At 45.1% G+C, this 24,045-nt stretch overlaps 1 protein-coding gene across 1 annotated transcript in view; it reads right to left on the bottom strand.

The window, feature by feature from the left end:
- Positions 1-23,775, bottom strand: part of tc2n (tandem C2 domains, nuclear) — a 31,395-nt gene extending 7,620 nt beyond the window's left edge. Inside the window, 10 exon segments of the mRNA XM_084309766.1 lie at positions 6,862-7,053; positions 12,851-12,970; positions 14,929-15,029; positions 16,119-16,173; positions 18,729-18,802; positions 20,051-20,215; positions 22,828-22,921; positions 22,923-23,050; positions 23,174-23,248; positions 23,621-23,775. Of these exon segments, the coding sequence (XP_084165892.1) occupies positions 6,862-7,053; positions 12,851-12,970; positions 14,929-15,029; positions 16,119-16,173; positions 18,729-18,802; positions 20,051-20,215; positions 22,828-22,921; positions 22,923-23,050; positions 23,174-23,246 (1,002 nt within the window). The 5' untranslated portion in view covers positions 23,247-23,248; positions 23,621-23,775.
- Positions 23,776-24,045: the final 270 nt, after the last annotated feature.

Raw genomic sequence — 24,045 nt, 5'->3', positions numbered from 1 at the left:
TGTACTAACAAATATATTTGTTATATATTACAGACTATACAGACTGTACATATTATAAGTTATAGTCTGTACAAATTCGATACAAGAAATCCAAAAGAAAACTGGGTAAAATACAACGGAACTAAATGAATGACGGGATAATCAATCAAAACGGACAAAAGAAAATCAAGTAACTTCAAACTAAACTGTTTTATGACAATCTAACAGGGGGAGACTCAGGTTTTAAAGGCCAACCTCCAGCTTAAACCCTACTGATCAATTATGGGTAGTTTACATCATTGGTATATAATTTCATTCTTTATTTTTTTCCATTTGACACCGGAAATGCCACTCTGAAAGAGTTAAAAAGGTCCATGCACGAATAACATGCATGCGCAAATCAAAAAAGCTTATCAAACGCCGACGTCACAACAGGACACAGGTGCATATTAATGAGCCGAATCTAATGTTGCTTTTCCACTAAAATAAAGTACTCAGTTTGTCTCCGTGTGGGGAGGCGGGGCTACTGGTGATCAGCATGAGAGCTCCAGAAATGTCACGTGAAAAACTGCAGACCACTGATTGGTCAGAAGAGAGACGCGTCACTGTCTGGAGAGTCTGAACGAAAACAGAACGCCACCATCTTTAATGTCTCGCGTAGGATGTCTTATGTATGTTTGCAGCACGAAACAAGTGCAATAAAAAAGGATACAGTCACTGTGTATTCTGCCTCATTTATTGATGAAACAAAACCGACATCAACACAATTTGCCACCGAGCGGAGAGTTTAGTCTGACAAAAAGATCGCTGATTAGTTACGCTTGTTGTTGGGGTTAGGGACGAGTGGTAACGTTAGTTAGCCTAATGCTAACGTTAGCAGATAGACACGAGAGGCTAGGTAACGTTAAAGCTTGTAGAATAGACACAATGAGGTAACATTAGCGTTAGCATAATAGACACAACGAGAGTCTGGTTAATGTTGTTATTGATTGAATGAAAACTGTGTTTTACTCTGGCTTGCCAAGCTCATCATAGCCCCTTTCGTGACTGATGCACCGAGTGAATCCACAGTCACTTGCTCCTTAATAGGAAACCAACCTAGATTTACCATGAAGGACTGGTTCTGGCCGAACCGTTCGTTATACAAGTATCACAGAGACATTTCAAATGTACTCACAGTTGCACAAGGGTTTCGGACAGAGATACGGGATGGTTTGAAAGCTCTGCGTTGCTAATAAACATTTTAAATATTTTTTATAAACTGCTCAAAACGGCATTATTTCCGGCGTTGGCTGCCTGGTGTGATCACAGCGCATGCGCATCATGCACCCAACGCCGGAAATAATGCTCCGCCTCCTTGCTAATGCCTGTGACTCACAGAGCCCCCTGGTGACCAACACCTGTTGTGACGACATTACACGCGCACGTTATGAACCATTGATTAAAATATGCACGTGTGTGGTGATTGTGTTGGGCAGACAAAATGTTTTGATAAAAACGCTAAAACTGGGTCAATTTCAATACTTTTTTTTCCAATTCTTCATGAAAGTCACTGTTGGCCTAGTCCACATTGTTTATTGAACAAAAATACAACGTGGAGGTTGACCTTTAAACCGTGTGAGTCAATATTTGTATTGTTATTGTCTACATCGCTTTGACCCTTTTTCTTATTCCCTGCATTGCTTTTATTCGGTCTACTTTATGCTCACTTTATGGCTATTCTTACTGCTGTGAAGCACTTTGGCCTGCACCTCCTGTATGAAAGGTTTATACAAATACAGTTTATTATTATCATAAACAATACGTGGCACATATAAACTATTAAAGTTAAGTACAGTGCATTACATTTCACAGGTTCAACACATCTTTCAAGGTCTTATTGATGTTACCGGGTCGTCACGGAAGACAGAAGAATTCACACATCCCAAATAGCCCTACGCACTACGTTCGTGTTTGTTGTGAGATCTTTGATCTCCACAAATTCAATTTCACATCGGCCGTCGGGTCCTGAAAGCATCCGCAGAGTGGTCGAGAGGGACGCTTTGTGTCCACTTATGAGGTACAATCGCCCGTGCAAATGAAAGTCCCTCTCCAGACGGCGTAACGCGGTGATTCGCGCGTCTGGTTTTCTAAAGTGCAGAAACAGGGGACATTTGACAGCTTCTCTCCCCCCAGACGCAGCAGCCGCCATTCATCCAGCAAACCACACTCTCTCTGCTGCTGCTGAAATTGTCTGAGGTTTGACCTACTTTCCAGCCTTAAAGATTTCCAGTCTCCCCCCCGCCCGCCCCCTTCCAATAAACATTTTCTGCCAATTCCTCCTTAAAACTAATTTCCACTTTTCTTCTTCTACCGTTATGCAACAAAAGAGCAGCTCGGTATAAATATTGGCGCGTCTAGGGGCCGAGCGTACGCCGGGCCAGCGGGTTACGGCGCACACGTCAGGGGGGAACTGTTTTTTACGAGGCTCGCAGAGTCTCCTTATTTACCGTGCGCATACATAGGGATTATTAAAATTGCCGTTTATAGAAGGAATGGTCACAGCTGGGAATGACTTGCGTAAGTCTGGGTTATCACCAGACACCGCCGGTATTTCCCTCGTGGGCCACAAGAACAGGATGCTGAAGAAGGCAACATTAGCTGTCGTTACAACATACTGTGTGTTCATGGTAAATGGACTGCATTTATATAGCGCTTTTATCCAAAACATTTTACTACTTGTGCCATGCAAGGTGCCAACCTGCTCATCGGGAGCAGTTAGGGGTTCCGTGCCTTGCTCAAGGACACTTCGACACATTGCAGCGAGGAGCCGGAATCGAACTGGGAACCTTCTGAGTGCCAGACGACCAGCTGTACCTCCTGAGCCACTGTCGCCACGCTTAGGGCGGTGTCGCGCTGAACTGACCGAATCGAATGAATCGATCACGCAGTGAGCTTAATTGAAAATGTCCAATTGTCTGTTTTAGTTTTTTTATGGAGAGGGGCGGGGTGAAAACTAATCGTTTAGATCCATCGATTAATCACCGGATTAGCTCTCGTTATGAACACACACTGTACTGAATCATACGTTGATTGCTCGGTGACTAGTGTGAAAGTAGACACAGACATCCTGTTCTTGGGCGCTGGACTGACGTTCAGCTAGTGAAGGGAGAGAGAGAGAGAGAGAGAGAGAGAGAGAGAGAGAGAGAGAGAGAGAGAGAGAGAGAGAGAGAGAGAGAGAGTCCACACACCTGTATGCTCTAACGGCCTTTCAAACAACATCTCGATCCAGCTGGACCTTCGTCAGGTTGACCAAGATCCATTTGGATCGGAACATCTTTTTACAATAAAGAGCGTGTGTTGAAGAGCGTGTAGGTGTGCAGACTCTCTGACATCATCGTCTCTTGATAGACAAGACGATGGCATGAAAAAGGCAGAACAAATAAGAAACCGATATTCCTGGCTCCTCTATTTCCATCGTTATTACCGGCATTGCTTTTATTCTGTCTATTCTATGCTAATTCTATGGCTAATTTTACTGCTGTGAAGCACTTTCGGGCTGCAACTCTTGTATGAAAGGTTTATACAAATACAGTTTATTATTATCATAAACTAATACGTGGCACATATAAACTATTAAACTTGAGTACAGTGCATTACATTTCACAGGTTCAACACATCTTTCACGGTCTTATTGATGTTACCGCGTCGTCGAGGATGACTCACACGTCCAAAATAGCCCTACAAAGTATATCTGTGGGCTTTTCAAACTACGTCTCGATCCAGCTGGTTAATGCCAGGTTGACGAAGATCCATTTGGATCGGAACATTATTTAACCCTTTTACTACCACACAACCGAAGGTTAACCTTTCACTACCACACTTAGTTAACCGTCTGTAGTGTGGTAGTGAAAGGGTTAACCGTCTGTAGTGTGGTAGTGAAAGGGTCAACCGTCTGTAGTGTGGTAGTGAAAGGGTTAACCGTCTGTAGTGTGGCGGTGAAAGGGTTAACCGTCTGTAGTGTGGCAGTGAAAGGGTCAACCGTCTGTAGTGTGGTAGTGAAAGGGTCAACCGTCTGTAGTGTGGTAGTTAAAGGGTCAACCGTCTGTAGTGTGGTACTTAAAGGGTCAATCGTCTGTAGTGTGGTAGTGAAAGGGTCAACCGTCTGTAGTATGGTAGTGAAAGGGTTAACCGTCGTCCGTAGTGTGGTAGTGAAAGGGTCAACCGTCTGTAGTGTGATAGTGAAAGGGTTAACCGTCTGTAGTGTGGCAGTGAAAGGGTTAACCGCCTGTAGTGTGATAGTGAAAGGGTCAACCGTCTGTAGTGTGGTAGTTAAAGGGTTAACCGTCTGTAGTGGGGCAGTGAAAGGGTTAACCGCCTGTAGTGTGGTAGTGAAAGGGTTAACCGCCTGTAGTGTGGCGGGGAAAGGGTTAACCGCCTGTAGTGTGGCAGTGAAAGGGTTAAAGGTTAGAAAATATCCTCATAGGGATCAGCCAGGGAAAGGGTTTGAGTCGACTACTAAACTCTATGCTCCCTATAGTCTGTTGAGATACACCCTATACCCTAGGGCTGCCCACTCCTAGCTGATTAGTCGACTAATCGGTTGTCAGGGTTTTAATTAGTGATGCACGATATCGGCCGTCAATATAATATCGGCCGATATGGCCGTTTTTTTTACACATCGGTATAGGTCCGATATCAAGATAGGGCCGATATGGGCCGATATAAAAAAATTAACACTATGGTCGCCAAAAACGCTGTAGGACGTCTTTCCCCGCCATGCTCATTCTGCCAAAGACGCCGTACCACGTCTTTGATATCAATATTTCAAAAATCTGTGATCGAAATCATATTTCTCCCCCGGAGACTTGAGATCTACTCTTGATCCCCTCTCAACTCTCCAACGGTTCAAGAGCGCCATCTGGTGGCCGATCGGCGGATCGCCCAGAGCGGAAACAGGAAATGGAAGCTGGTGCTCATTTCAATTCGGTCCGATCACTCGGTAATAGTCCCAGGACTCGAGCTAGACACAACGGATAGCAATCCGTTACCAATAACTCGATAAACATGATTTGGACGTATATACTATTATACAACCTGGAAATGGATCGCATATTTCTACATCCCATAATAGGAATATTTCTGTTCCACGCTCATCGCCCAACGCTATGAGGAAGCTACGGTAAGATTCAGCGTTATTTTTTAACGTGTTCGATACTAACTGCTCTAATGGTCATATCACCCACACTAGATGAATCATCTAACGTTGGCCACGGAATTATAAACGACCCCCCCCCCCCCCCCCATCCGGTCAACATCAGATGATCAGTAGTAACTTCTAGAAGCACGTCCATTTAAAGTTTTTTATCTCGCGCAGATTCCTATCAAACTGTATTTGATCATCAATATAATGCATTTGGGGCTATAAATCACGTTCTGGAGAAAGCTGCAGAAAACGATAAAAACATACTTATACTTTAGACCGTATTTTAGTATGAATATGTGAATGAAAAAGTATAACGTTGCTACACCCTGAACAATAGATACTTGACGTTGAATGGGCCATAGTAATGTCAATTTAGCAATACAATTTAAAAAGTTATAGCCCTGCAAAGAAGGTAAACATCCCCATAGACAAATAGAGCTGGCGGAGGATGGTATATTAAGAATATAAGCCTGGCGACCAAAGTGTTAAAATAAAAAAATCAATTTCTTTTATTATCTTTTTTTTTTTTACATGTTTTGGTCTTAAATAGTTTCAAAATATCAGTCATTTCTGAAAATAAGTTACAAAAAAAAAGTGTTTTCTATACAGAGATATCGACATCGGTAAATATCGGTATCGGCCTGAACAGCAATATTAATAGCGGTTATTGGTATTGGCCACAATTTTCACATCGGTGCATCACTAGTTTTAATCAACTAAAATTTTAAATGTTAAACTGTCAACTAAAACTGTTGAAATGCTGTCCTTCTGCACGAAGTGCATTCATTTGCAGAAGAAGAAGAAGAAGAACTGGAAACAGAATGTTACAGATGTATCGATGAAATCAAAACCCTTTATCAAAAATAAGGACATAAAGGATTTCTTTAGCTTCCACACTCACGGAGGATGTGGACCCTGACCCTTCCACACGCACGGAGGACTTGGACCCTAACCCTCCCACACTCACGGAGGACTTGGACCCTGACCCTTCCACACTCACGGAGGACTTGGACCCTGACCCTTCCACACTCACGGAGGACTTGGACCCTGACCCTTCCACACTCACGGAGGACTTGGACCCTGACCCTTCCACACTCACAGAGGACTTGGACCCTGACCCTTCCACACTCACGGAGGACTTGGACCCTAACCCTTCCACACTCATGGAGGACTTGGACCCTAACCCTTCCACACTCACGGAGGACTTGGACCCTAACCCTTCCACACTCACGGAGGACTTGGACCCTAACCCTTCCACACACTCACGGAGGACTTGGACCCTGACCCTTCCACACTCACGGAGGACTTGGACCCTAACCCTTCCACACTCACGGAGGACTTGGACCCTAACCCTTCCACACACTCACGGAGGACTTGGACCCTAACCCTTCCACACTCACGGAGGACTTGGACCCTAACCCTTCCACACTCACGGAGGACTTGGACCCTGACCCTTCCACACTCACGGAGGACGTGGACCCTGACCCTTCCACACTCACGGAGGACTTGGACCCTAACCCTTCCACACGCACGGAGGACTTGGACCCTAACCCTTCCACACTCACGGAGGACTTGGACCCTGACCCTTCCACACTCACGGAGGACTTGGACCCTAACCCTTCCACACTCACGGAGGACTTGGACCCTAACCCTTCCACACTCACGGAGGACTTGGACCCTAACCCTTCCACACTCACGGAGGACTTGGACGGCGGGCTGAGGTCCAGCCAGTGGTCCGTCTCCACGGCGCCCAGCTGGCGCAGGGACAGGACACACTCGGCCACGGAGCGCTTCTTGGGGTGGTGCGTCTGGAGACGCAGCACCAGCGCACTGCAGCGCAGCTGTTGCAGCCGCAGCGCGAAGACGTACGTCTCCATGAACACGGCGTCCTGTGGAGAGAAGAGAGGACGGTGATGAGCGATGAAAGAACCGATGTGCTGTCCTCCCAGTGTTTGTTGGTGCTAACACAAAGTCTTACGGTTCCAAAGTCAAATACCCTTTTTAGGACAGAGTTGACTCGTCTCAATTTCACCCATTCATTTTGGCCATAGCAACAAACAAACAGGTTAAAGGAACAGGCCAACATTTTGGGAAATTATAAGCTTACCGTCTTCTCCAGAGAGAGACAAGAAGATAGATACCAGTTTCCTCTCTGTGCGTTCAGTAGAAAGCTATCTGGCTGCACGTTAGCCTATAGCTTAGCACAATGAATGGAAGCAGACAGTGCCGGTTAGCCTTCGGGAGAGGTGTTAGTTGGACAATGCCTAGGCTAACCGGCACTGTCCGCTTCCATTCATTGTGCTAAGCTAGGCTAACGTGCAGCCAGATAGCTTTCTACTGAACGCACAGGGAACGGCCAGACCTGTGCTGTGAGAATGTAGGCCTAATCTTTTTTTTTTTATCCACTTTTTCTCCCGTTTTCTATATTTTCTCCCATCCCAATTTCGTATCATCCAATTCAACCCTCCCCTGTCACAGACGCTGTTTCTTGCCTCCCACAAGCCGGCTGCAATGTGGACTAAGTCATAACAGCAGTCGCATCTTTTCACCTGCGCAGCTCGATCTCTCAGTGGCGAGGAGTAACGCGTGGGAGGCTCACGCTGCCCCCGACACTTCCTGATTCTACTGCGCAGGCGCACCAACCAACCTGTAGGAGTCGCTGTCCACAACACCCGATCCCCACCCATCAGTTTCCCTCCCCCTAATACGGCCAATGTGTATTAGTATGAACGACCAGCTAAACTGAAAGCAATGTGGAGCGCTGGTCTCGAACAGGCGAGCCCAGCGTCTCCGCATTCGTGGCGAGCGCCTTGCCCACTACGCCACGTAGCCGCCCGATGTAGGCCTAATCTTAATGGGAGAAACATTTCTTAGAAATGGAAAATGGGGCAACTGGGGCATCCTGGTGGCTCACCTTGATAGGACACGTACCACTAAATCACAACGTCCTGGGTTAGAATCCGGCCATCCCCTGTCTCTCTACCCTGCTTTCCTGTCACTCACTGCCCTATCCCAATAAAGCAGAGATACCCTAAAAAACATATCTTAAATAAAAAGAAATGTGGGAACATTGGGCTGTGGGAACATAGACCCCCATAGACCCCCAAACATGCTAACGTTTCAGACTTTATTGGAGCTCTCGTCTTGAGCCCCTTGAGTTCTCGCTCTTGTCTTGTCCTAAACTGTGTGTTGTGCTGCTACTGTACCTCTTTAACTCTGGGTATTGGATAATGACAAGGTCACTGTAGACGAGTGTGTATCAAGAAGGAATTGTGTTTGAGTGGATTAAACCTACTAGCCACTATTTTGTGGCTGGTGTTCATCTTGCGCTCTGCTTGTGTATAATATGATGAACTAACAAAGAAGCAAAAACATACATTAAGTATTTATTGATACCCCCCCCCCCCCCCCATTTTCCTCTGTTTGCTTTTGTGCACATGCTGCTCTGTGTTCTTTCGTATGTCATTTGTGTTTGTTATATGTGTTTGTATTGTATATGTTTGTATTGTGCATGTTTGGACTATGTGTTGAATGTCCAGTCGATACAATAATGAATTTTTTTTAATCTAAATAAAATGATATCAAACATGGGAATATATGTTTGTGCCTGGTGTATCACTGGTACATCCTATCATAATGTGTTTGAAATGGGACAAATTTGGACCAAAATCTGACCAAAATCTTAAAATAGAGCATTGACATTTCTAATGTACACAAGTTAATAATCATGAGCTAACATCGTGGGTATTAGGGCTGTCTTAAATACTTTGAAACTTCAAAGCATCGTTCGATGGGCATGGGATTCGAATATGAAAATAAATTTTGATTATTAAAAAAATATATATGATTTTTTTTTTTTTTATTGTGCAAAATCAACTCTACCTCTCTTTGTTAATTACAACAAACAATGCTGTTTAAGATGAGGTCGGACTCGGCACTGACAGATTTGTGTTCATTGTGCTGCTTTTATAAAGCCTCAAATGACTGCTTACAATATTTCATGAAAGCAAAGTGTTTCGTTTCGTTTGTCTAAGATTTAAAAAGGTTTAAACTTTACAGCACTGACAAAGTTGAACAAAGTGCTGTACAAGTCCCACAACATAAAAAAAAAATAAAAAATTCGACGCTTCGAATTAAAATCGAATCTCGGCCCCGAAGCTTAGAATTCCAAAAAAAAAAAATCGAAGGTCAGCCCTAGTGGGTATACTATAAATACGTAACAAAAAGTTAAACCATTTCATTAACACTTTGAGTGCCAACGACGCTATATGTCGTTAGTTCATGCCGACCGTTGAGTGCCAGCGATGACAAATAGCGTTTTTAATTCATATTTCATCAATCTAGTCTCACGTTAGTGCTGCAAACTCTCTCTGAGCTCCATTGGGAAAATACCGCCCCCTATCGTCTCTCCCTGTTGTACTGCACCCCATTGGATTAGACTGAATGAAAGACATGGGGGGGGGAAATCCAGTTTCCTCATTTTACTTCTCCGGCAAGCCACCCGAAGAGATCCAAGTCATTGCCGAGCCGCAAAACAGCGTGGAATACATATTTACAGTACCCAGCGCTGAATCAATAAATGCGATCGATATTTGGAATGGCGATCAGGAATTGGAATAATCTTTTTGGAGAACATCTGATCTGAGGTAAGGAATCTATTTTACCAGTCTTAGGATAATCAGAGCTGTTTTCACAGAGATATCAGCATGTGCCATATGTGTGTGTGTGTGTGTGTGTGTGTGTGTGTGTGTGTGTGTGTGTGTGTGTGTGTGTGTGTGTGTGTGTGTGTGTGCGCGGTGATCAGGAAATGAGAGAATCGATTTTTCAGCTCGCTTCTCTAGCGTGCATAAGTACACATATACTATCGATAATCTAGCGTTTATTTGAAAACGATTCATAAATAGGCCGAAAAATGACAACGTTTTTTGTGTATTCCAGAATATTCCAGTAAAGGCAGTTTATCACAGAATCTTTATATTTTCCTGAAACTTTCAAGAAAACAAGGGTTTTTCAAAATGGTATAAAACGGAAATTAACCGATTAAAAAACAATACGTTTCGACAATGTTGACTGCAAACAAGTCATTGATTAGCGACGGTCAGATTAGACACATATTAACACTTTAGTTGCCAAAGGACGAGTTTAGGCGTCCTTCCCCGCCATGCTCAAGTTGCCGAAGACGCCGTAACTCGTCTTTGATATCAATATTTCAAAAATCTGTGATCGGAATCATATTTCCTTTCCGGGGCCCTGAGACACAAGTGTGATCTCCTCTCAATCCTCTAGCGGTTCAAGACCGCCATCTGGTGGCCGATCGGCAGATCGAAAAAACGGATGTTACCTTTAACCCGGCAGGACTCACTCCATATGTGGTACGGGCACTCGCTAATGTTAGAGAGACTCAGTCTTCACACAGTGAACATCGATCGCTGCAAATAACTCGAAAAAACAACATGATTTGGACGTATATATTATTATACAACCTGGAAATGGACCGGGTATTTCAACATCCCATAATGGAAAACTGTCTACCCCACGCTGATCGCCCAACGGCAACATTTGACCCACATTAGATGAATGGTAAAACGGTTGCCCACGGAATTATAAACGATCCCCCGCCCATCCGGTCAATATCAGATGATACGTAGAAACTTCTAGAAGTACGTCCAATTGAAATTTTTGATCTCGGACAGATTCCTACCAAACTGTATTTCATCATCAATATAATGTATTTGGGGCTATAAATCACGTTCTGGAGAAAGCTGCAGAAAGAGATGAAAACATACTTATACTTTAGATCATATTTTAGTATGAATATGTGAATGAAAAAGTTTAACGTTGCTACACCATGAACAATACATATAGGACCTTGAATGGGCCCTAATAATGGCAATCTAGCAATAGAATTTAAAAAGTTATAGCCCTGCAAAGAAGGGGAACTTCTCCATGTTAAATAGAGCTGGCAACGGATGGTATATCATGAATTTAACCTTAGGCAATCAAAGTGTTAAGACATAGTTTATGCGTTCACAACGCTATCATTGAAGTGGGTGCTGGCATTCAACCATGTTTTGAGACGGGGAGGCGTGGCATTCAAAGTGTTAAAGAGCTTAGTGCAAGAGGCCAGTTTGAAAGGGAAAGCCCAGGGGAAGGGTCAGTGACAGCAGCCACAGAGAGTGACCTTTCCTCACTGAGACAGAGCTGATTCTGGAGAGTGACTGGACACTTGTGTTTAAAGGTCCCCTCCACTCAAAAGCGTGTTTCCTCTACAGGTCACTCCTCTCGGGGGCACGACTTTGACTCTACAGATTGTTGATTGTGCAGAACTTGTCACCAGAGTGCCCTTTTCACATTCTTCCTGTACTTCTCTTGATCCTCCAATCCCGACCGTTGCTTTCCTCGGGACATTTTGTCCATAAATCCTTTGCAAAAACAACGCTAAATGTGCTTTTCTCGAGACGGGAAGCTCAGGGTGTATTCTTACCGGTGTCAGTATGCTTTCCTGTGAAGTGTATCGTAGTCCGAAAAATTTCCCGCGCTTGGCGTGACTCAGACATAAGCATTCCCCTGCCGCTTGTTTTCGCGGCCCCCCTGGAGACTATGTGTCGGGGTGGGGGGGGGGTTTCAACATTCGGATTGCGAAACATTTCACAGAGAGCATACTGAGACCGGTAAGAATACACATCTGAGCTTCCCGTCTTGGAAAAACACATTTATCGTTGTTTTTGCAAAGGATTTACGATTGCCCATTGTCTGCTATTGTAGCCCAGTGAGAACCTGCAGGGAAATTGTAGCTCAATACTGGACTGATCAGTGAGGTTATGGTCTCTATGTGTCAGGTACATGGTAGACAAACTGTGAATAGGGTCTAAGGTCCAAAATAGCAATGTTATTCTTTAAATCCTCTGAATCTGTATCAGCAGTGAAGAAACGGTATTGGGTTGTGAAGGATTTGTGTTGAAATTACTTAGTGATAAACTACTTAATAGTATTGAAACACTCTCTTGAAACTATTAACTATTAACTAGATGAACTACTAGTTTTGCTGTAAGTAGGGATATTCTAGAGCTGGTATACAAAAGTCTTGTTGGAGACGTTTGATATCTCAACCTGGTATGGAAACCTTGGGGCCAAGAATAAGAACAAACTGACAAGGATCGTTAACATGGCCAGTAAAGTTATAGGGAAACCACAAAAACATGCCATTGCTCTGATGAATTCTTCGCTCCTCATTTAACCACGGTACTGGTTAGGTACCTGAAGCTCCGTCTGTGTTGTTGTTGTTGTTGTTGTTTTTCTTTTGTCTATGTATTGGGCTGTTCTGGGCCTGTGTGGTGTTTGTACTGTGTTGTCTTGTTGATTGCAACCACGGTGATGCCAAAGATACATTTCCACAAATAAATAAAAATATCCATCTATCTATCTATATTATAATCATTATGAGCCATGAGTGTGATTCTGTGTGTCTTCCCTTGGTGTACAGAATGCTCGCTCGCTGTCTATCTACCCCCTTTCTGCATTCCACGATCTCTAGTTTCACAGTTTTATCAGTTTGTCAGCCAGAACAGAGGGGGTTCCTGGACCCTTTAGACCAGAGGTTGCATTGACCTCAGGCGCCAGAGCTGATGACGACGGAACGAGAGCCAACAGTCACATCACCAGTTCGAGACATTGGTCCTACATTACCTGAGAGTACTCCTTGACGGAGCTCTTGAACTGTATGGGTTTGTTCAGGGTAATGATCCCCTTGAAGCCCATCCTTTGTTGCTCAGCTCCTCCTTCCACAGGGAGGTGCAGGTCTGCACACTGATGAGAGGAAAGGTATCGTTAGGACAGCACTCCAGTTCGCTGTAGTTTGGTTTAGTGTTTATTTGACAGGGACCGTGCACAATAAAATTGCACCAGATTTGCCAGTCGCTTCAAGCTAATTTGCATCTGTAGTAGATGGGCAGTGGTACAAGTCAGACAAAATACAAGACAACAACTAGTGCAGTACCCATTCTGGGGCGTGGCTGTTCAGAACCTGTGCCCGTTCGGAGTGGGCCAATTGCTTGACAATTGCTTGCCCCCCCGGAAGTGCTGCTTGCAGCGTTGTGGAGACCCGCGGTATGGCTGCTTGCAGCGTTCTCGGGAACCGCTCGTCCGATCGACTTCACACTCGACTTGAAGCCGGACGGAGGAACGGTTCTCGATATATACGAAGGACAGACACACACTATAGCGCCGACATCTGGCCTCAATGGCATCATATTCAAAACCAATGAACCAATGATCGGATGAACGCTTATCGAGATATGCAAAGGACAGGACAAACACGCGGACGGATAGAGATTTCTTCCTTTATAGTTAGGTTATAAATGGTAAATGGCGCATTTATATAGCAGCTTTTATCCAAAGCGCTTTACAATTTTGTTCCTCACATTCACCCATTCACTCACACATTCACACACCGATGGCGGAGGCGACCATGCAAGGTGCCAACCTGCTCATCGGGGGCAATTAGGGGTTTTGCTCAAGGACACTTCACAAGCTGCCCGGAAGGAATGGGAATCAAACCGGGAACCTTCCTACTGACAGACGACCGCTCTACCTCGTGAGCCACTGTCGCCCCTAATACAGTACAATACAATGATTATATTATAATACTACAGAACAGTACAGCAATGTGATAATGCTAGCAATCCTATGAACATCAAGAGCATGATGAAACAGAAAACAACAATCATAACAAAGGCAATTATTGGTAATTTTCCTCTTATCCATAGTTTTGTCTCTCTCTCTGGCCCTCTCTGACGGAGAGGCGCAACAAATACATTTCTAGGGCCCTTACTGGTAAGCTACCTCCTTATACTACATCATTATTGGTAAGCTACCTCCTTATACTAATTTAATGTATAATGTAATGTAGTCATCATTATTGGAATGGAATTTTGGAACGTATGCAACCCGTTCTAGTGACTGGCTGGTCCTTAAGGTCCTCCTTAAGTTTGCTCAGAACAGGGTAAATCTGCATTTTGCTATGATGCCCCTCTAGCTCATGGAATGAACTCCAACAGTCCTTAAAGCTTGAGATTCTCCCATCTGTTGCAGAGTTTGTCAATCAAGTTGTACGTGTTTTTATCCTTGCTTTTTGCCTTGTTGTCTTATTATGATTTTATGTTTTTTTTTATTTTTTTTTGCTTATTTCTATATGTACACTCGACGTGCCTTTCGAGTTTAAATAAAGGTTTGAAATGAAATCGAGAACTATTTTCTACACCCGCAATACAATCCATAATGAAACTGTTCACAACAAGGTCTGTAATTATCTCCAGTAACTGTGTCGTGGTTTCTCGGCTCGGAGCACTACAAACCGAGCGCCAATCAGCTCCATTGTACCGGAGTGACGACAGCAGACGTCTCTATGCGCAGATGTCTCTCTCCGCAAATCACTCAGAAATAATCCGGATGAATGGAGAGCACTCTTAAGTCTGGATATGGGGACATTTGGGGTGATTCGCTCCATTAAGCCTCGAGCTTCAGTCTGTACTCTGGGCACAGCGCGTAACCATCAATCAGGATAGCATGGTTAATTAAAAGTTCAACTTTTCTCTCCTGAGTGGAGTGGAGCCACAGTTAATAGAGCATTGAGAGTGGCTGCGAGGATGATGTTTCAGGAACCTAGATTCTGGACACACAGAGGCCCCATTGACCAACACTGTAGGGGGGCACAAAGGACTAGTCTGTCCCTGTGAGCGCCCCCTTCTCCAGGCATGTAACCGTACCTGGACCAGGGTGATCCACAGCTGCTCCAGGGCCTCCTGGTAGCTGATTCGGACGCACACCTTCCCCAACTCTCGCTCGTCCCCGGACAGCGTGATGGAATCTGCGAACGCACGGATACGATCATCTTCAGAGCGTTGATCACAGCGTTTTGTTGTCACGTGGTAAATGGTGCATTTATATAGCAGCTTTTATCCAAAGCGCTTTACAATTTGTTCCGCACATTTGACCCATTCACTCACACATTCACACACCGACGGTGGAGGCAACCGTGCAAGGTGCCAACCTGCTCATTGAGTGTCTTGCTCAAGGACACTTTGACACGCTGCCCGGGAGGAGCGGGAATCGAACCAGGAACCTTCCGATTGCCAGACGACCACTCCACCACCTGAGCCACTGTTGCCAAACACAGATGTCTCTACGAAGTGTTATCTATGATGGTGTTTGGTGGAACAATGTAAAAATAAATAAATAAAAGAAAAGCATTTGGAAACGATTGCATAACACAGGGCGATGTGTCCCTCTGAGTCACTCAAAGGCAGGTCCTGTGTTTGTGTGTGTGTGTGTGTGTGTGTGTGTGTGTGTGTGTGTGTGTGTGTGTGTGTGTGTGTGTGTGTGTGTGTGTGTGTGTGTGTGTGTGTGTGTGTGTGTGTGTGTGTGTGTGTGTGTGTGTGTGTGTGTGTGTGTGTGTGTGTGTGTCTCTGATGAACTTATCACAGACCCCTGTGTGGTTGTGAAGGCCAACATCACAACACCGCAGGAAGGGACTGTCGGACATGTTTTGAAATTTACCATCAAAGCAAGACTGCAGATATTACCTACTAGGTACAATCTGTCCACCGGGTATCCTCACATTCACAGTCCATCCTGTTTAAACCATCAGGATTCACAACAACACCTAGAATCAAGTATACAATGAAATGCGGGGGGTCTTGCCCGCAACGATGTGCATAATACAATAGTAATATATAATAAGAATCCAATAGAACGACATTGTGCAATAAAACAAGTAAACAAAGTAGGGCATATCGGTATATGTACATGAGTTATTTACAGAGCATGGTAGGACATGCTAGGTCCTGTGGTAGTGCAATACACTGTTATGGTATGTTATGGTGTTCTGGTATGTCTTGTTATATGTTAGGTGAAAATAAAAATAAAAAAGGAGATAAACAGCTTGTCAAATAGTTACCCAGGCTGCTCCCGAACGAGGCGCTGCTCTGCACGCTGGTCACAGAGTCGAAGCGCTGCGGGAGACAACAGGACAGCGGGGTTCAGTCCACAAACACGCTACTTCTGAGGTCCATTGAGGACATTCTTCACTTAGGTAATGAGTTGAACAACATTCCATGACCGACTGCACTTTTATGCTGGTACTCGTTTCTGTAAGAGTATACCATTTTGTAAAAAATAGATGCATTTCTTTCTTTCTTTTTTGTAGATATCTTGTTTAGGAGTTAAAGGAACACGCCAACTTTTTTGGGAAATTCGCTTATTTGCCATCTACCCTGGAGTTAGACAAGCAGATACATACCCTTTTCTTCTCTGTGCATGCATTAGGCTTAGGGAACAGCTGCATGTTAGCCTAGCTTAGCGTCATTCACTGGAAGTAGGTGTGCCAGTGTAGCCTAGTTCCCAACAGTCACGAAATACAGTCAAAAACGTTCCTGTAAACATGTTGTGACCTGTGTATTTACCATGTGAAAAAAATAATAATAATAATTAGACATTTTCGTTTTCTAAGCAGATAAATACTCGGATTTTTTTTGCAGAACCACTGCTGCCTGGGTGCAGTGATTTCATCACCTCAAAAGCCCAGTTTTTTTTGTTGCTGGTTGATTCTCCTCAGCTTCTCTCTGGTACTATAAGAGAAGATAAATATAACACTTTTAAAACCCTTTGTTTATCTTTAGAGCACACATTTAAAAATAACTAAATGATATAATCTTAGAAATTAAGTAAACACGGGCGTCAGGTGGCGTAACGGATATTGCGTTCGTCACCAAACCCCGGAGCGGCTGGATTTGCCTGTTCGAGTCCAGCTCACAGCTCCGGGGTTGTCACCAGCTTGGCTGGCCGTTCACACTAATACAATTGGCAGTATTAGAGGGTGGGAGAAGCTGGCGGGGTGGGTCCGGGTCGTTGTAAACAGCGACTCCTACAGTTCGGTCGGGGCGCCTGCTAAGCGCGGATAGGACCTGAGTGGGATAGTGTGATCCTTCCACACGCTACGCCCTCTCAGTGAGAATCCGCGCTGCCAGGTGAAAAGAAGCGGTTGATTGGCTGGACGTGTGTCGGAGGAAGCACGTGGTAGCCTCCACTCTCCCAGACCGACTGTGGGGGGTAAGTGCGCAGCGACCAGGAAGGGGATTGGGAATTGGCATAACGACTAACATTGGGATGGGAGAAAATCGGAGGAAAATGGAGGGGAAAAAAAGTAAACACTGTAATCTGTGTTGCATGTACCTGACAAACTGAACTGTTTGTATTACAGTCATATTCCAACTTAACTGAATGCACATGTGAGTGTGTGTGTGTGTGTGGACTACTGTACTATTACAGGTATTGAAATAAACAATACAACTTCCTTATACAAAAAAAATAAATAAAAAATATGAATAATTAAATGTCGATATTGCGGGAAATTACTATTGATACTGTTTTAAATATTCAGAATCGATATGTATAGAAAAATCTATATTTTTGACAACACTATTTTAGGGCGAGACTATTAGTCCGAGACTATTAGACAGAGTGCCCGTAGCAGAGAATATCAAATATTCATGTTAAAGGTGCGGTAAGTGATTTTTACATGCTAGGATAAGAGCTGACAGCCATCACTGATATATAGTGTCTGGTCAGTAACATGGTTCTCCCAGTCCCTCCGCTCTGCAGTAAACACAAAATACATTTCCTGGTATCCGGTCCCACTTTATCCAATCAGAGAGCTCCACAGTGCAAAAATGGTCTGACAAAAATAAGAAATAGCAAATGTGTCCTTGAAACAAGTCAAATAAATAATATGCCAGTGCAATAAGCAAATTTGGCAAGATTTCTTGAAATAAGTTAAAAAAAAAAAAGATCTCCCCTGATTGGATAAAGTGGGAACAGGATACCAGAAAATGTTTGTTCTGTTTACTGCAGAGCGGAGGGACTGGAAGACCCATGTTACTGACCAGACACTCTATATCGGTGATGTAACACTTATTTAAACAAACCAAAACAAACCACTAACAGCACCTTTAAGCAGCGGGGTGACACAATATCCTTCACATAACAACTGAACCAAGCCTGATGCCACCCTCCTTCCTGATCCTCCTTGTAATTCTTGATTAATTACCACCTCGTCCGACACACAATCAACACGAGATTAAGTTCCGACATTGGAACTCGTGAGCCGGGTGTCGAGAGAGAGAGAGAGAGAGAGAGAGAGAGAGAGAGAGAGAGAGAGAGAGATAACAGATATCTTCCCCCAGTGTAACTTTTTACTGGAATCATTGTACTATTGTTCAGATAAGACAACACATTCCCATACGTCCTGTCCTGCATACCTAACATTCTGTCTCTCTCTCCCTCTGTCTCCCCTCTGTCCCTCTCTCCCTCTCTCCCTCTGTCCCCCTCTCTCTATGGGGATATGAATGGTCCGGGGGGGATAAACAGTGACTCTGGGGGGGGATAAACAGTGACTCTGGGAAAGATAAGTGTTTCGGCTTAAAAAGGCTATATTTAGGCTCGGTTGACACAGGGTGAGAAGTGCTGTGTGAATACAGATGTCATGGAGAACACCCGTCGGTCTTCTCACCTGCATGTGGACGGGGCTGGACAGGTCAAACATGGAGCTGCTCAGTCGTTGCTTCTCATTTTTCAGCTCCCAGCCTGTAGAAGCGTCCAGAGGTGAGAATGAGATTGAAGATTGAAGATATTTATTTGACATTATTATGCACAGTTAAACAGAGTTACACCGTACAAGGAAAATCGTACTTTTCTAGGCCCCCCCTTCACACAGAATCACAAAATATAGGCATAAGCTAGGATTGAAAATATTAAGAAAAACGTCTTCAAAATAAAGAATCTTCTTATTAAGATAAATAAAGTATAAAAATAAGGCACGGGTGACAGTGTTGCACATTCAGTTCACAGTGTAGTGGTAGAAGGATATGTGCACTATGCATTGTTGCAAATATAGCAAATAATGGTAGTGGCGGTGACAGTGAAGTCACAGCAGCAGTCAGAGTGTCTGTGTAACGTTCACAGTTCAATCAGTCAGTGATGTGGGGGGGGGGGATGATAGTAGTGATTGATCGATTTTGTTGATTGATTATTTTATTTTCGTGTCATACACACAAAGTTCCCAACCCTTATGGGTTTATAAGACACCAAAGATACTGTTGCAGTGTTGCATTATTTACATTACACGTTATGTTTCGTTATCTAAATACGGATTACATAAATACAGATTACAGCTCGGTCTTTTAAACAAAGTATTGTGGCTTCTCTCCCAAGCTTGGTAAATAAAATAAAATCTGCTACAAAAAGTTCCCTCCCTGAAGCACAACTCAAGTTTTTCATCCAGCTCAAGAAAATCAACATGAAAATCCCATGAGATGGTGACTCGGGCTCTTGGCTACCTGGGCTACGGGAGGCGGGGCTCTTGGCTACCTGGGCTACGGGAGGCGGGGCTCTTGGCTACCTGGGCTACGGGAGGCGGGGCTCTTGGCTACCTGGGCTCTGGGAGGCGGGGCTCTTGGCTACCTGGGCTACGGGAGGCGGGGCTCTTGGCTACCTGGGCTACGGGAGGCGGGGCTCTTGGCTACCTGGGCTACGGGAGGCGGGGCTCTTGGCTACCTGGGTTCCGGGAGGCGGGGCTCTTGGCTACCTGGGCTCCGGGAGGCGGGGCTCTTGGCTACCTGGGCTACGGGAGGCGGGGCTCTTGGCTACCTGGGCTATGGGAGGCGGGGCTCTTGGATACCTGGGCTACGGGAGGCGGGGCTCTTGGCTACCTGAGCTCCGGGAGGCGGGGCTCTTGGCTACCTGGGCTATGGGAGACGGGGCTCTTGGATACCTGGGCTACAGGTTGCAGGGCTCTTGGCTACCTGGGCTCCGGGAGGCGGGGCTCTTGGCTACCTGGGTTCCGGGAGGCAGGGCTCTTGTTCTTGAGGGTGTCACGGCGGGGGGAACCAGGGGACGTGTGGTCGGCCATCTGGCCGTAATGGAAGTCTGGGTTGTAGACAACGTTGCTGCTCGACGAAAGCTCTGCCTTCCTCTCTGCGTACGTGGTCCTGGCCGAACCTGAGGGTGAGAAACAGGGTCGGGGGGTCAATTCAACACCATAAAAGACAGATGTGGGCGGCTGGGTAGCACAGTGGACTAAGCACTCGCCTACCACTGCAGAGACTCTGGGATCAAATCCAGCTGTCAGCGGTACCTCCGGCTTGGTCAGTCGTCCCTACTAACATAATTGGCAGTGTTAGCGGGTGGGAAGCCGGTGGGGTATGTGTCCTGGTCGTTGTAAACTGCAGCTCCTACTGGTCGGTCGGGGCGCCTGTTCAGCAGGGAGGGGATCTGGGGGAAATAGCGTGAACCTCCGCACGCGTTACGTTCCCCCAGTGAAACTCCTCGCTGTCAGGTGAAAAGAAGTGGCTGGCGACTCCACATGTATCGGAGGAGGCATGTGGTAGTTCTACACCCTCCCCAGGCCGACAGTGAGGCAATGCGCGCAACGACCAGGAAGGGAATTGGCATAACGACTAATTTGGGAAAATACAGAAAGCCCCCAAAAACAAACTTCTGCCGTTACCCTACAGTGGCTCAGGAGGTAGAGCGGCCGTCTGGTAATCAGAAGGTTCGATTCCGATTCCTCCCGGGGCATCACTTAACCCCTAACTAACCCGACAGTGGCTCAGGAGGTAGAGCAGACTGGCAGTCGGAAGGTTCCCGGTTCGATTCCCGCTCCTCCTGGGCAGCATGTCGATGTGTCCTTGAGCAAGACACTTAACCCCTAACTGCTCCCGACGAGCCGGTTGGCACCATTGCATGGTTGCCTCCACCGTCGGTGGGTGAATGGGTGAATGTGAGGCATAAAGTTCATGAGGTGTAAAGTCCATTTACCATTTCACCCTTGAGCAAGGCACTGACATTAGAATTGGGAGTTGGTCCCATTCAGTTAGGATGGGTTAAATGCACAGGACAAATTTTTTGTATATGTAAAAATGTACTTGACAATAAAGATATTCTACGTCTTCTATTCTATCTCTCTTTCCACTTAAATCCACATCAATCAATTCAACATGTAAGTTTAAATACAGGGGCAATAAACTTCTCAATGATTTCATTGTGTTATGAGATGAAAGAATCACTGTCATGATTTAAAAGAAAATCCACTCTTTCTGGACGTGACAGTGACCTGACCTCAGCCCCTGTGTAGAGAGCTGCATACTGTACTTTCGCAGGATAGAATACAAATTGCAAATCATCATTTTGCATATAACAGATTGTCTGTTGACTATGCAAGAAGGCATAGGGGTTCACACTGCTAAGTCGAAGCTTGATCATACACGAAATAGAAGGTCGGAGCTTCCTATAGGCGACATAGGCGGTTGCCTAGAGCGCCACCCAGAGAGGGGGTGCCAGAAACTGTGCCCCGCAAAAATAAATAAATAAATATATTATTAATATATATATATATTTTTTTATCTTCTCTGCAACTAATATTTTGACATATATTTCTGTTTGTAATAAATAAAGGTACAGTACTTTACTGTAGAACTGTTAAGAAGTTTTGATTTTTCCCCCCTTTTTTCCTGAAATTTAAATTAGTCACTAAATTGATAACGAAACAAGAAGTCGTCAACACACCAACATAATTATACTCAAGTAGTCCGACTGCAGGCTGGGGGAGCGCGCGCCTCGAGGCAGGAGGTATACCCTCCCACTCAGGGCCTTTTGGGGTAGAACACATCATAACCTACTACAATAACCTAGGGGTCCGCAAAGACGATTTCAAACTAGAAATGGTAACAACAGCTGAGGTACTCAAAAAATGCCACATCAATGTGGAACGCCCCTACCCACAGCTGTAAAGGAATGTGAATCACTACCCACTTTCAAAACCACTCTCAAAGAGCACCTACGAGAGACTGCTATTCGAAACTGGCCCCTGTAAATGTCCTAACGCAACCCCCTCCAATGTACAATAAATGTCCTATTAAACCCAATAATACACGACACCCTCTTCTTGGGACCAAGTAAGGTTTCGTCGATAATCCAATGTACACTTACCCCCCCCCCCCCCCCCCCCCCCCCCCTCCTACCAACCTCCTACCTACAAACATCTCAAAACAAACTGGTCAGACTACTGCTTGACCTTACTCCTAGAACCCACCTCACCCCTGCCCACTTTGACAACCTAGGATGGCTTAGAGTAGACGACAGAGTACAGCAACTTGCAATGGGCCTGGTCTACAAGATACACTACACGACCAAGGTACCCATGTACATGTCAAAATACTTCCCAAAGGTCAGTGAATACCACGATGGCACGATCACAACACCAGAGGGAGCTCCACAAATCATGTTAAACCCAGATTCGGCTCAAACAAGGGACTAAACACGTTCTGCAAATGTCCTAACCCAACCCCCTCCAAATGTACAGTAAATTACCAAGTATGGCTTTGTCAATATCAGTGTACAGTGTCCCCCACCCACCCCCTACCCAACCACCTCCAATGGGGGACCCTGATGTAAACAAGACGAAAGTCTTTCTCTGGTCTGCATCCCCTTAACAATTGTGTGTATTGAGCTGTACTGTATTGTATACCCATTCTGCAATCTGTTAATAAAATGTTCAATCAATCAATTCAATTCAATTCAATCAATCAATCAAACAGGGTTTGAAAACGTACTCTGTAGTCCTGACTGCAGGCTGGGGTAGCGCGCGCCTCGGGGCTGGATGTAGGAGGGTTTGAACGTCGGCAGAACAAACGGCACCTCTCTCCCCATCGGGGGGCAGCTTGGACAGCAGGTAGTCCTCTGAAACGCCGCCGACCCGCCTCGTCATATCGCCCGGGCCCAGCCCGCCTCCCGGGGCCGCCTGCTGCTTGGCAGGGGCCATCCTAACTGTGATCACTTCAAAGGAAAATAAATAATTATTGCATCACTATAGAGTCTGAAAATATAATACGTGGTGGTGATTGTCCACAACATTTATATATATTATTTTTTATATATGAATGTGTAATGTCATCTCACCTTGAGTCTCCTGCTCCTTCTCCCTTTTCATGAAATTCTTACAGCAATGTTTGAAGCATTCCATTGTTGCCATACCTGAAACAATTGCAGTGGTTCATTAACGCTTATGGGATGTGAGTCGTGACGCTAACGCCTAACAATTATGAATGCTAAAGCCACTGATTCATATGTAGGCTATTAGTTTACATGAAAAGTATCAACTTTTAGGGAATAACCGTTGTGCATACATACTGTGCTTCCGAGTACATATACTGTATAAAATATTTAAAATGTATTAATTAACTTTCAATATGACTTGAAATGGTTCCTCTTACTGCCAGCCCGATGGTGGCAGGTGCGTGTAGGGTGTTTTTTTTGTATGAATTGTGTCCTGTAATGTAATCCTGTTTCACACCAAATCACCAGTGGAAAGATTTCTTAAAAACAAAACAATATAGTTCAACTCACCTGCGAGGACTGACTATTATCACTGAAAGACGCACAACGTTCTGTATTTCCTCGGGCGCCTTTTAGTCCACCCTCCCAGGGGCAATAGAGAAGAACTCGGTGGTCAGTGCACACGTTTGCTTGGCTTGCTTATCCTCCCTCTCTCTCTCTCTCTCTCTCTCTCTCTCTCTCTCTCTCTCTCTCTCTCTCTCACTCTCTCTCTCTCACTCTCTCATTCTCTTCTCTTTCTCTCCCTCTCCCCCCTCTCTCCTCTCTCCCTCTCTCTCTCTCTCCCTCTCTCTCTCTCCCTCTCTCTCTCACTCTCTCTCCCTCTCTCTCTCTCTCCTCTCTCTCTCTCTCTCCCTCCTGTATATTGGTTTCCTGGTTGCGTTTCCTTCTCGAAAAGCAGTGAGCACATTCCAAAACATTGTTCCTTCATTGTTTGC

The sequence above is a fragment of the Notolepis coatsorum genome (assembly GCF_963971535.1).
Source record: "Notolepis coatsorum genome assembly, chromosome: 3".
Taxonomy (NCBI): domain Eukaryota; kingdom Metazoa; phylum Chordata; class Actinopteri; order Aulopiformes; family Paralepididae; genus Notolepis; species Notolepis coatsorum.
Note: the sequence above shows the minus strand (reverse complement) of the source record. Positions and strands in the feature narration are given on the sequence as shown.